This window comes from Macaca thibetana, chromosome 6 (genome assembly GCF_024542745.1).
Source record: "Macaca thibetana thibetana isolate TM-01 chromosome 6, ASM2454274v1, whole genome shotgun sequence".
Lineage (NCBI taxonomy): Eukaryota > Metazoa > Chordata > Mammalia > Primates > Cercopithecidae > Macaca > Macaca thibetana.
The window spans coordinates 175,828,422-175,842,386 of NC_065583.1; the positions used below are offsets into that span (position 1 = coordinate 175,828,422).

Here is a 13,965-nt window from a genome sequence, read left to right on the forward strand (position 1 = left end):
CACACTGCCCTTGTGGTCAGCACCCTGCGGTATCTGTGGGTTCTGTCTCTCTCAGGGTCAGCGTGGCCAGGAAGCATCTGCCAAGCCCTGCGCAGCACCAGCCAGATCCCCAATCTGAGTCTCAGACAGCAATGTGGAGTCCACATTTTCCTAATAACCTTAGTTCACATTGATGGCAATTGACCCTTTGGAACCTGCTTTTTATGGGGCAATGCACTTATGCAAAACCACAAAGACCAGAGGCTGCACATGTACACGTCCTGGGAGGGACCTTAGCAAAGTGTTCCCACAGTTACATCCCAGTGATGAGCAAAAAAGAGAAATTTCAACCAGAGTCGGACAAGACCGCACTCTCCTTCCACTCCAATTCCTCCCTGGCCCACATCCCCCGTGGCAGGAGGAGCATGGAGAGTGATCATGGGCACACAAGAAGCACGGAGAGCATGGGGAGCATGAGGAGTATGTGGAGCACACGGAGCACGCAGAATATAAGGAGCACTGGAAGCACAGGGCGCACAAGGAGTATGGGGAGCATGGGAAGCATGGGGAGCACAGAGAGCATGGGGAGCATGAAGATATAAGGAGCACTGGAAGCACAGGGCACACGAGGAGTATAGGGAACATGAGGAGTACGGGGAGCACCCGGAGCACGAGGAGCAGGGGAGTACAGAGAACATGTGGAGCAGGGAGAGCATGGAGAATGCAAGGAGTCCTGGAAGCACACGGCACACAAGGAGCATGGGGAGCACAGAGCAGGGAGCACAGAGAGCAGGGGAGTGCAGGGCACTTGAGGAGCACAAGGAGCCCTGGGGTTGCCCAGGTGGGGAACATGAAGAGCACTGGAAGTTACAGCCCTGGGCACGTGTGTGGCCTCCACCACCCGGAGGGCACAACAGCTGTGGCCTTGGGGACCCTCCCCACTGGCACCAGGCAGTTCCCTATAGCCCTTGGCCCTCCTGATCCCCAGATTGTGAGGGCTGCTCATCCACCTGGGTGACACCTTCCCAGGGCCCCACTGAACTCTGCTTCTACCTTGAGCCTCTATGATTTGAGGTTGTGCTTTTCTCTCAAGGAGCCAGATCCTTAAAAATGAGAGGGGTTTCTTCTGAATGAGCACAAAGTTCCCTGCATTTTCCTGCCATCCTCCCTCCCTCTCTCTCTCTCTGCTTCCTGCTTCTCCGGAGCCACCTCCACCCCTTGTCACTAATGAGAACCTCCAGATGCCTGCTTCGGGCCAGGTCAGCCTCTTCAGCCCCACTTCTTAAACTCTCCGCTTTGATTCTGTGAGTTCTGAATTATTTTTGTGCTTCTTTTCTTGGTTTGCTATAACCTCTTTATGCGGACATTTTCAGTAGAGTTTCTTCTTCTCAGAAGCATTTACTCTTGTAAGACAGTTGTTTCTTCCTGTGCTGCTTGTTTCTTGAACTTAGGAAGGAATGTCTGGTCAGGATGGCTTTGATGGTCTCTGCTTTCAGGATGCCATCTGTTTCACAAAAAATGCCAACACCAGATCGAATTTCAAAACATTAAGCCATGAGAGACTTTCATTCATGCACTATTACAGATTAGATATCTAGAAAAACACCCCTGGTACAAAACACGTAAAATACTGAATAAAGTTATTTTTTTCCTGTTTTAATGCATGGCTGAGCGGGCAAGAGTGAGCAGAAGTTCAAAGAGGGAAGTGGGGTCAAGGCGAGAGGAGCCACAGCAGTCGCCTATGGCCAGGCGCATTGGATGCAGAACGGCATCAAAATCTGAGACCACGCAGGATGGAAACTGAGGCCTGAGAGTGCCACAGGGAGCCGGCACCTCCACAAGGTGAAACCCTCGATGAACAACTTAATAAAAAATGCTTATCAAGGGAGACAATAAGGAAACTTGCCTGCCTTAGCCCTGGCTCTGGGAAGGGGCAGGGAAGGACTTTTCTAATAATTCCTAACTATAAGCCCATATTCATGCAGCCTCCACATCAGAATTTATGTTTCCTGTGTGTCCTAAACTCAAGCTGAGAATGAGGCTAATAGAGGCTCCAGTTTGTCGTATTCCAAGGCATCTGGCAGCCTATGTGAGTTGTTTCTGGAAAAACCCACCCCAAGCCAGACTCATAGACTCTCCCAGATAGAACTCTATTCAACAAGAATTCCTCTTCAAAAAAATCACAGAATATATTGATAAACTACCCAACATGAGTGAGATTCACCAGAAGGCGCAAACAGCAGAATAAGACCTATGTACATTGGATACAAATTACTTTTTAAAAAATAAGTATGCTTTATATATTTATATATGGGAGGGGATATAAAAAATATGACTAAGGAACAAAAGATTACCCAAAATAATCAATCAGATTTGAAAGAGAGATAAACAGAACTTATAACGCCGTGTGTGTGTGTGTGTGTGTGTATAAAGAAATTATAGCTGAAATTAGAAGTGCAATGGTGTGTTTAACAGAGGATATGACACTGTTTCAGGGAGAACTAGTGAACTGGAAGACAAATCTGCAGGACAAAGAGATTTCTAAACAGGTTCAAGATAAGCGACATGAAGAACAGAGCAAAGAAGAAGAACGTTCATTTAATCTGACTTCTAGAAAAAGAAAATAGAGAAAGGCCATGTTGAAGAGATAATGGCTGAGAATTTTGAAGGGTTGATAAACCCCAAACAGGGCAAATAAAAGAAAGTCAAACTTAGACACATTTTAGTGAAATTATAGAATACAGACAAAGAGAACATCTTTAAAGTAACCATAGAGAAAAGACACAGACCTCCTGGAAAGAATGCCAGTTAGACTGACAGCAGACTTTTCAACAGAAACAACAGAGGTCAGAATAATACCTTCAAGGACTGAAAGGAAATACTTTGACCTTGACCTCTATATCCTGCAAAGCCATTTTTCAAGAATGAGGGCTGAAGATAATTTTGTTTTTCAAAAAAGAAAAAAAAAAGCAAGTTTACTATCAATAGATGTTTCATAAAGGAGTTTCCAAGGGCAAACTTCAGGAAGGAGAGAAAGATCCCTAAATGATAATTGAGATATCAGAAGGAACGGCAAAGAATAAAATTTGAAATTGGGAGAACTTGGCCGGGCGCGGTGGCTCAAGCCTGTAATCCCAGCACTTTGGGAGGCCGAGACGGGTGGATCACAAGGTCAGGAGATCGAGACCATCCTGGCTAACCCGGTGAAACCCCGTCTCTACTAAAAAAAATACAAAAAAACTAGCCGGGCGCGGTGGCGGGCACCTGTAGTCCCAGCTACTCGGGAGGCTGAGGCAGGAGAATGGTGTGAACCCGGGAGGCGGAGCTTGCAGTGAGCCGAGATCGCACCACTGCATTCCAGCTTGGGGGACAGAGCCAGACTCAGTCTCAAAAAAAAAAATAAAAAAGAAATTGGGAGAACTGGCTAGTCATATGTAGAAAATTGAAACTGGATCCTTTCCTTACACCTTATACAAAAATTAACTCAAGATAGATTAAAGACTTAAGTGTAAAACCCAAAATTATAAAAAGCCTATAAGAAAATCTAGGCAATACCATTCAGGACACAGGCATGGACAAAGACTTTATGAGGGAATTGTCAAAAGCAATTGCAACAAAAGCAAAAATTGACAAATGGGATCTAATTAAACTAAAGAGCTCTGCACAGCAAATGAAACTATCATCAGAGCAAACAGACAATCTACAGAATGGGAGAAAATTTTTGTAATCTCTCCATCTGAAAAAGGTCTAATATCCAGAATCTACAAGGAACTTAAGCAAATCTATAAGAAACAAACAACCCCATTAAAAAGTGGGCAAAGGATATGAACAGAAACTTCTCAAAAAGAGACATACATGCGGCCAAGAAACATGAAAAAAAGGCTCAACATCACTAATCATTAGAAAAATGAAAATCAAAACCACAATGAGATACCATCTCACACCAGTCAGAGTGGTGATTATTGAAAGGTCAAGAAACAGATGCTGGTGAGGCTGTGGAGAAATAGGAATGCTTTTACACTGTCGGTGGGAATGCAAATTAATTCAACCATTTGGAAGATGACGTGGCTATTCCTCAAAGATTTAGAACTGGAAATACTATTTGACCCAGCAATCCCATTTCTGGGCATATACCCAAAGGAATATAAATTATTCTGTTATAAAGATACATGCACATGTATATTCATTGCAGCACTATTCACAATAGCAAAAACATGGAATCAACCCAAATGCCCATCAGTGATAGACTGGATAAAGAAAATGTGGTACATATACACCATGGAATTCTACACAGCCATAAAAAGGAATGAGATCATGTACTTTGCAGGGACATGGATGAAGCCGGAAGCCATTATCCTCAGCAAATTAACGCAGGAACAGAAATCCAAACACCGCATGTTCTCACTTATAAGTGGGAGCTGAACAATGAGAACACATGGACACAGGGAGGGGAACGACATTTACTGGGGCCTGTCCAGGAAGTGTGGGTGGGGAGAGCATTGGGGAAAAGAGCTAATGCACGCTGGTCTTAATACCTTGGTGATGGGTTGAAAGGTGCAGCAAACCACCATGGCACATGTTTACCTCTGTAACAAACCTGCACATCCTGCACATGTAGCCCAGAACTTAAAAAAAAAAGAGAGAGAGAGACACATGGTCAATGTCGTTAAACATTAGCTGTACGGCTGGGCACGGTGGCTCATGCCTGTAATCCCAGCACTTTGGAAGGCTGAGGCAGGCCGATCACGAGGTCAGGAGTTCAAGACCAGCCTGGCCAACATGGTGAAACCCCGTCTCTACTAAAAACACAAAAACTAGCTGGGCATGGTGGCAGGCGCCTGTAATCCCAGCTACTTGGGAGGCTGAGGCAGGAGAATCGCTTGAACCAAGGAGGTGGAGGTTGCAGTGAGCTGAGATCACATCACTGCACTCTAGCCTGGGCAACAGAGCACGACTCCGTCTCAAAAACAAACAAACAAACAAAAAACTGTACAAAACAATAGAAATTAAACATTATTGGAAGTTAAAGAAAAGAAAATAGAACTAGAATACTGGACATTAACAGCATATAACTCAAGATGAGTTGATTGGAAATAAGGGAGGGAATTAAAATATACTTCTTTAAACCTCAGAATGCTCAAGTTATATTTATATTATAGTGAATGTTAGGCTAGGATTTTAGAAGCAGCTCGGTAGCATGTTCTCATATTAAATATATGCATATTCTATGACTCAGCAACTCCGTTCTTTAGGTATACCCGGTAAAAAAAACCTTTATTCACCAAAAAACTGTGTAAGAACTTTCATAGGACGACTCCTAATCGCCCCATACTTAAATAGTGCAAATGTCCATCCACGGCAGAATGGATGAATAGCCACGTATTCACCCCACGGCACCTTTGAGAATGAACGGAACCTCCTTACATGCAAAACCACGGCTGGATCTCACAAAGGAGCAAAGGAAGAAGCTTTTTGCACGACCCTGTTTACAGACAGCCCCAGGCAGGTCACACCCATGGAGAGTGTCAGAATTCAGAGGGGTGCTGCCCTCACTGTGGGATGGAGCAGGACCATGGAGTGGGCTGGGCCCTCCACACTCTGTGTGCTGACTCCCTAACCCAAAGTGTGACTGTCTTTAGAGACAGGGCTTTTGGGAGGTAACTGTCAAATGAGGTCATGGAGTGGCCTTAACCCTATAAAACTGGTGGCCTCTCTGTCTCTCCCCGCCCTCCGCATGCCAGTGAGGACAGGACTGTGAGGCAGGAGGAGGTTCCTCGCCAGAACCCAACCCTAGCAGACCTAGACCTGGGACTTCCAGCCTCCAGAAACAGAAGAAAATACATTTCTGCTGTCTAGAAGTCCCCCAGGTGTATTTTGTTATGGCAGCCCAAGCTGACTGAGATAGATGGTGACAGGTAGGAAGACTGGGGCAGGGGCTTGTAGGTGCCAGTCATGTTCTATTTTGGGTTTGGTTACAAGCGTGGTTAACTTTGTGAAATTAAACAAGCTATAAACTTGGGATATGTATACTTTTTTTGCTATGTATGTTATACTTCAAAAAGTTTACTTTTTATTTTAGAAAAACATAAACGATCCCTGAAATATGATAAAGAGACAAATTTCCTATCTCTACATTGCTCCCATGGACCAAATTCAGAACAATTTGGGCAACAGAAAAAAAATGAAGACAATGGATTATAAAACACTGAATTTCTAAAAATCTATGCATTCCTAGAGATCCAAGAGGGGAGAGGTAGAGGAGAGAGAGGAAAAGTGTGAAAATGAATTGCAAAAATAACTATTTAAAATGCTTTCTGAAATCGTAAAACACATTCAAAATAACTCCTGGATCAAAGCGACCATAGTGGCCTGGATGTGGGACAGAGTCTAAGGAGATCACTTTGGAGCTTTATGGTTTAATGCCTGCTCTGCTTAGAGTTTTGGATTTGCATGGGGCCTGTAGCCCCTTTCTTTTGCCCAATTTCTTCCATTTGGAATGGGAGCATTTACTCAATGCCTATACCCCCATTATATCTTGGAAGTAACTAACTCTTTTTTATTTTACAGGCTCATAGCTGGAAGGGGCTTATCTTGTCTCAGATAAGACTTTGGACTGTGGACAATTCAGTTAATGCTGAAATGAGTTAAGACTCAGGGACTGTTGAGAAGGGATAATTGCATTTTGCAATGTGAGAAGGACATAAGATTTGGGAAGGGCCAGGGGTCAAATTTTGTGGTTTAGATTTGTGTACCCACCCAAATCTCATGCTGAATTGGTGAGAGGCCTGGTGGGAGGTGACTGAATCCAGGGGGCCAACTTCCTCCTTGCTGTTCTCATGACAGTGAGTGAGTTTTCATGAGATCTGAAAGTTTTAAAGTGTGTTTTACTTCCCCCTTCACTCTTTCCTGCTCCACCATGGGAAAATGTGCCTTGCTTCCCTTTCACCTTCCACCATAAGTTTCCTGAGGCCTCCCAGTAATGCTTCCTGTTAAGCCTGCAGAACTGAGTCAATTAAATCTTTTTTCTTCATAAATTACCCAGTCTCAGGTAGTTCTTTATAGCAGTGTGAAGACAGACTAATATAATTGGAAAGTACACAGAGACCTAACTTTAGGTTCATTTCCAGAAGAGGGCCTGACCTGCTGCTCAGGGGTTAGTATTTCTTTCTTAGTCTTGTCTTTCTCATGAAGACACAGGTATACACAGTTTCTCCATCTTCACATCCAACTTCACTAATGGGTCATACTTTCCTTCTATTCCAAAATTTAAGCCAAATAAAAACTAGCCGGAACATTGGGCAATTGTTCTCCAAAAGGGAAATAAGTAATTTATCTCAGCAGAAAGTATAACAACTCTGTTATGAGTTTATGGGTGAATCCAGGAATTGGCTTCCCTTTGGATCACCCCTCATGGCTCTAACTCTGCCCAGAAACAGAAGGTTCAAGCCCTGGCCAACCAAAGCCAAGAGCTGCCCTCAGTCCTCATTCCTTGCTGGAAAACGGACAGCCATATCCTTTTTCACGGAGGTGCAGAGGTCAAGTTAGTCACGGCTCAGCTCAGGATGTGGTCCTGAGGACGTGACTGACAGGTGGCAGTTGTTACTGATGCCTTGTTGCTGTTCTTCTCCAATGACCATTGTCAGCCTCTGATTTATTCCCAGGCACCAGCAGCCAGGCTTCAGCCATCAGCCTCACCCAGCTGAATGCAGCTCCTGCTCTTGGACAGAGGAAGGTGGGTCTCAGGAGGGCAGCCACTCAGTCCCGCAACTCGGGCCCAGGCCACTGTGCTTCCTCTGGGCAGACCACTCTGTCCCTCGGTGAGCAGAGAGCTGGCATGTTAATGTCCCACTTGGATTTACTGAATTGACTCCCATCACCCTCCTATTCCTCTCTCTGTTCCTTCCCAGGACATAGTGATGCCTGAAGGGAGAAGCCTGTTCATGCCATCTGCTCCCCAGACACCAGCTCCAGTGGCATGGATGCTGCTGCCTTCCAGGTGGCTGGGAGCCCACTCTCACGTTTGGGGGCTAATGTCTGTGGAAAGGGAGGGTGCTCAGTCCACATGGGATTTTGCTCCCCTGACACAGAGCACAAGGATGCTGTAAGCTGAGAGTGAAGTCACTGTCCACCTCCCAGAGGCCACATTGCAGGTCCAAATACAGAAAAGAGAGTGTCTTAAAGGAAGCCTTTGACTCTCTTTGGCTGAGTTTATGGAAAGGAAAACGGTGCAAGCTGTCGATGGATCTACTATTCTGGGATCTGCAAGACAGTGGCCCTCCTCTCACTGCTCCACTAGGCAGTGCTGCAGTGAGGACTCTGTGTGGGGGCTCCAACCCCACATTTCTCCTCTGCACTGCCCTAGTAGAGGTTCTCCATGAGGGCTCTGCCCCTGCAGCAGACTTCTGCCTGGACATCCAGGCATTTCCATACCTCTTCTGAAATCTAGGCAGAAGTTCCCAGACCTCAACTCTTGACTTCTGTGCACCTGCAGGCCCCACACCATGTGGAAGTCACCAAGGCTTGGGCCTTGCACCCTCTGAAGCCATGGCCCAAGCTGTACCTTGACCTCTTTTAGCCACAGCTGGAGTTGGAGCAGCTGGGACACAGGGAAACTTGTCCTGAGACTGTACAGAGCTAGCTGGGCTGTGGGCCTGGGCCATGAAACCATTTTTCCCTCCTAGGTCTCTGAGCCTGTGATGGGTGGGGCTACTGTGAAGATCTCTGACATGCCCTGGAGATATTTTCCCATTGTCTTGATTATTAACATTTGGTTCCTCTTATGCTATGCAAATTTCCACAGCAGGCTTTAATTTCTCCCCAGAAAATGGGTTTTTCTTTTCTACCACATGGCTGGGCTGCAAATTTCCCAAACTTTTATGCTCTGCTTCCCTTTTAAATACAAGTTCCAGTTTCAGATAATCTCTTTCTTTACACATATGAGTGTACACTTTTAGAAACAGCCAGATCACCTCTTGAAAGCTTTATTGCTTAGAAATTTCTTCTGCCAAATACCCTAAATCATCTCTCTCAAGTTCAAAGTTCCACAGATCTCTAGGGCAGGGGCAAAATGTCACCAGGTTCTTTGCTAACGCATAACAGAAGTGACTTTTTCTCTAGTTTCCAATAAGTTCCTCATCTCCATCTGAGATCACCTCAGCCTGGACTTCATTGTCCGTATCATTATCAGCATTTGGGTCACAACAATTTAACAAATCCCTAAGAAGTTCCCTCATCTTTGTCTTCTTCTGAGCCCTCCACACTCTTCCAACCTTTACCTGTTACCCAGTTCCAAAGTCACTTCCATATTTTCAGGTATCACTACAGCAATGCCCACTCCCAGGTACCAATTTTCTGTATTAGCCATTCTCTCATTGCTATAAAGAACTGCCTGAGACTGGTTTGTTTATTTATTTATTTATTTAGAGATGGAGTTTCACTCCTTTTGCCCAGGCTGGAGTAGAGTAGCACGATCTTGGCTCACTGCAACCTCCACCTCCTGGGTTCAAGTGATTCTCCTGCCTCAGCCTCCTGAGTAGCTGGGATTACAGGTGTCCACCACCAGGCCCGGCTAATTTTTTGTGTTTTTAGTAGAGACAGGGTTTCATCATGTTGACCAGGCTAGTCTCAAACTCCTGACCTCAGGTGATCCACCCGCCTTGGCCTCCCAAAGTGCTGGGATTACAGGCTATAGCCACCATGCCCGGCCAAGACTGGATAATTTATAAAGAAATGATGAGCTTAATTGGCTCATGTTTCCACAGGTTGTAGAGAATATATGGCTGGTGAGGCCTCAGGAAACTTACAATCATGGTGGAAGGTGAAGGGGAAGCAGGCATGTCTTCACATGGCCACAGCAGGAGGAAGATGCAGGGAGAAGCATGTATTTTAAACAAGGAGATCTCAGGAGAACTCTATCAGAATAGCACCAAAGGAGGAAATCAGCCCCCATGATCCAATCACCTCCCACCAACCCCCACCTCCAACATTGGGGATTACAATTTGACATTAGATTTGGGTGGGGACACAAATCCAAAGCATATCAGCCTGTTTGTAGTATTCCGCTCCCTGGACATCATGAAGGCAGGTGTGAAATTCTAACACTAAATGTTGGCGATGGTCTTAAAGTACCTACCTGTTGGTTGACAAGAGCAACTTTTAAGCATTGTCAATAGAGATCTGTTGAGGATGTCACTGATGTTGTTACCCAGCACTCTCTCTAGCCCCAAACACAACTGGATATCAAGATTTATAAGTTCTTAGATGGCTGTTGAGCAGCAGAAGTTAAGATATCCCAAAAAGGCTCCTGGCTTAAGCACATTTAAAAAAAACTAACAAATCAGTGTAAAATAATATTTTGTTAGAAGGACTCATCAATAGCTAAATCAGCTCTGAGCAGATTCTCCCAGTGAAGGCATCCCTGCTCTGGCTCCAGAGGACATGAAGGCTGCGTGGGCAAAGGCCAGAAGGAGAGACTGCCAGAAAAGGCCAGGGGAGGGGCCTCCAGAGAGGAGAGGGGAGAGGTGAGGGGAGAGGTGGGGGGAGAGGTGGGGCGAGAGGTCGGGGGAGTGGTGGGGGGAGAGGTGGGGGGAGTGGTGGGGGGAGAGGTGGGGGGAGAGGTGGGGGGAGGGGGAGAGGCGTGGGGGGAGAGGCAGGCCAGAAGGGTCTGGAACAGCACTGCCAGTGCAGAGTCAGTCACTGGCCCAAGGGAAGCCCCAGGTCGCTGGGCTAGGATTGTTTCTTGGATTTGGGGTCCTGGCCTGGATTTGAGGTCCTGGGCTGGATGTGAAGTCCTGGCCTGGATTTGGGGTTGTGGCCTGGATTTGGGGTCGCCCCAGCGCCACCCATGCCCACCCAGAGCCGTGGACAACAGGACCTCAGGACAGGTCTGGACGCCGGCGAGGCTGGGGGCGCGGGCTTCGTGGACTTGGTGCGTGGGGTGGGGCCAGTTACCTGGCATCCAGGGTCCTCGGCGCGGGTGTAGACGCGGCCTCCCGCACTTGGGGCGGTCACACCCTGCCCGGCCTGGGGCAGGGCCCGAGTCCCCACGAAGCCGCCCTGAGAGCGGCCCTGACACAGCCCACAGGCTGGGGCGGGTCCCTCCGGCCTCGGGCACGCGGGGTCGCCAGGCGCAGGCGCCATCCAGCCGTTCCTCCCTTTCCGCCCGTTCCCGTCTGGTGCCTCGCGCGGCCTTTAAGTCCGTCCTCCCCGGGAAATATTCAGAGAGCGTTTCTCCAGCTGACGGCAAAAAAAAAAAACACAAAGTGAGGAAAAAATAAATCTGTACAACAGGGAAGTCGAGGACGCGGGAACACAGCGCCACGTTCCTCTGGAACCTCTCGGTGCCTGCTTTCCCCAGGAAAACGCTGTGGAGGTAGGAAAAAAAAAAACACTAAATAAAAAACCATGTGTGGATTGTGAAGAGCTCTGGGAAGGTTTTCGTAGAGGACACCAAGATGACAGACGCAGCAAAGCTTCAGTCATAAAGCTCGGCTGACAGGGAACGGGGAGGCCAGGGGGCCAGGAAGGGCGGGCGGGGAGCGGGCATGGCGGCCCCTGCAGGGCGGGAGGAGGAGGCTGCGGCCACGAGAACAGCTCGGACGGGGCAGAGAAAGGAGGTTTCCAGTAAAAATAATAACGCCAGAGGAAAACCATAACTCAGGTGACACAGACAGAAATTTCCAGTAATAATAATCAGGTGATAGAGAAAGGAGGCTTCCAAAACGAAGAACAAGTGCAATAGATGAGTGGTGATTTCTCATCATAAATGGCAACTCAGGAGACAGAGAAAGGTGTCCAACCCTAAACTACAACACGATTTGGAGAAAGACAGGTGCTGTCATAAAGCAGAACTCAGGGGATGGGGAAGACGGCCCCAGTACCAAATGACAACTCAATGACAGAGAACAAAAGATCAAACTAAAGTGATAAGAGAAAAAGGGTTTCCAACCATCACACAGATGAAGAGAAAGACTGATCACATAATAAAGTATTCGGTCATTAATACATGATAAACCCGGTGATAAAGAGGCTTAGTCATAAATTACTCAGATAATGGAGAAAAAAGCCTTATTCATATATGACTCAGGTGATACATCAAGAAAGGTTTCCTGTCATAAAGGATAACACAGCTAAAAGAGAAATAAAGGTTTTAGTAATAAGTGACAATTCATATAACAGAGAGAGAAGGCTTCTGGCCATAAGGGTAACTCATGTAATAGAAAAAAGTTTTAGTCATAAATAATAGAGAAAGAAAGGATTCTGACAGAAAATGGGAGAAATAGAAAGGTTCTAGGTAACAAATGGTAACTGAAATGATAGAGCAAGGTCACAAATAACAACTGAGGTAATAAGAAAGATTTCTAGTCATAAATAACACATCTGCTACAGAAATAAGAGTTTTAGTCATAAATTATAGCTCAGGTGATTCATACAGTTATGTCATAAGTGATAACTCAGGTGGTAGAAAAGGAAAGGTTTTGGTTATAAATTATGATTCAAGGGATAGAAAAACAAAGTTTTCAAGTTATAAATGATCATTTCGATGGTCAAGAAAGGTTGTCAGTCATGAATGAAAACTGGGTGAAGTTTTCCAGTCACAGGTTATAACTCAGGCAATGGACAGAGAAGGAAAGATTTTTGTCATCAGTCAACGCAGGTGAAGAAGGAAAGGTTTTTCAATAAGAACTCGGTTGGGTGAAAGAAGTCTTGAGGTCATGAATGATAATTAGGTGATAGAGAAATGTTCCAGTCATAAGGGTTAAATCAGATGCTAGAGAAAGAAAGATTTTTAGTCATAAATAGAACTCAGCTGCTAGAAAGAATACAGCTACCAGTCATAATTGCTAACTCAGGTGAGAGAAAGAAAGATTTCTGGTCAAAAATTGTAACCCAGGTGACAGAAAAGAAAGTGTCACCCACACATGACAATTCAGGTGATGAGGAAGGTTTCCAGCCACAGTGGTAACTCAGGTGCTAGGGCCTGAGTTATCATAAATGATAATTTATGATTATTATAGGTATGATTTAAAAAGTTTCAATCAAAATTAAATAACTCAGGTGACAGACAAAGGTTTTCAGTCACAAGTGATACCTCAGGTGATAAAGAAAGGTTTTAGTAAAAAATGACCCAGAGGCAGTAGGAGAAAGGTTTTAGTCATAAATGATAACTCAGGGGAGAAAGAAAGCTTCCAGTCACAGATAACTCACATGAAAGAGAAAGGTTTTAGTCATAAATCATAATTCAGATGACAGACACTCAGACTCGGAGCTGAGGCCACCAGAGAGTCAGCACAGGGTCAGGGCAGGGCCCAGGGCTGCTGGTGCTGGGGCCCTGGCTGAGCCGCCGGCTGTGCGTCTCTGGGGCGGCGCCGCCCTCTAGCGGGCGAGGGAAAGGGGTCCTGCAGCAGAAACACCACAACGCGCTTCCTATCTGGGCCTGTCCGGGTCCGCCTGTCTGTCCACAGGCCTGTCTCCTCCTTCCTCCCCTCAGTCCCCAGCCTCCTCCTTCCACCTGGGTTCGAGGACCTGGGCAGCGTGGGGCGCCCCCCATCTCCTGTGAGAGCCCTCAGACCCCTCTTTCATTCCCTTGGGGGGCACGGGGACCCCCTGTGCATCCCATTTGTTCTCTGGCTGGCATCACTGTCCTCACTCACAGGCGGCAGTGCCAGGGGCTGGGCACTGGCTGGGAGGGCCTGGGTGCAAGTTGGTTCTGGTCCTTGGGCCCATGCATGGGGACCTGAGGGCTGCCCCCAGCACCCCCTTCTCCTGCCCCTCCTCAGGGCACATCCACCTCCCTCTCAAGGGCAGCTGCTCTGGACTCCTTCCGGAACTGCCTGGACATCCCCAGGCCACTCTGGCGGGGCCTTCCTTAAGGGCCATGGCCTCAGCAGCTGTGTCTCTGAGGTCTGAGGACATGACCTCGTCCCTGACCAGTGACCACAGGGCACAGTGGGAAAGGTGTGAATCACCCTGTGCACGCCATGGCAA

At 46.8% G+C, this 13,965-nt stretch overlaps 1 protein-coding gene across 1 annotated transcript in view; it reads right to left on the bottom strand.

Annotated features, from left to right (window-relative positions):
* LOC126956208 (uncharacterized) overlaps window positions 1-13,708 on the bottom strand; it is a 28,166-nt gene extending 14,458 nt beyond the window's left edge. The window contains exons 1-3 of the mRNA XM_050793015.1: window positions 13,632-13,708; window positions 13,257-13,376; window positions 10,930-11,342 (exon numbers count right to left, since the gene is read on the bottom strand). Of these exons, the coding sequence (XP_050648972.1) occupies window positions 10,930-11,342; window positions 13,257-13,376; window positions 13,632-13,708 (610 nt within the window). The remainder of the gene's footprint in view (window positions 1-10,929; window positions 11,343-13,256; window positions 13,377-13,631) is intronic.
* Window positions 13,709-13,965: the final 257 nt, after the last annotated feature.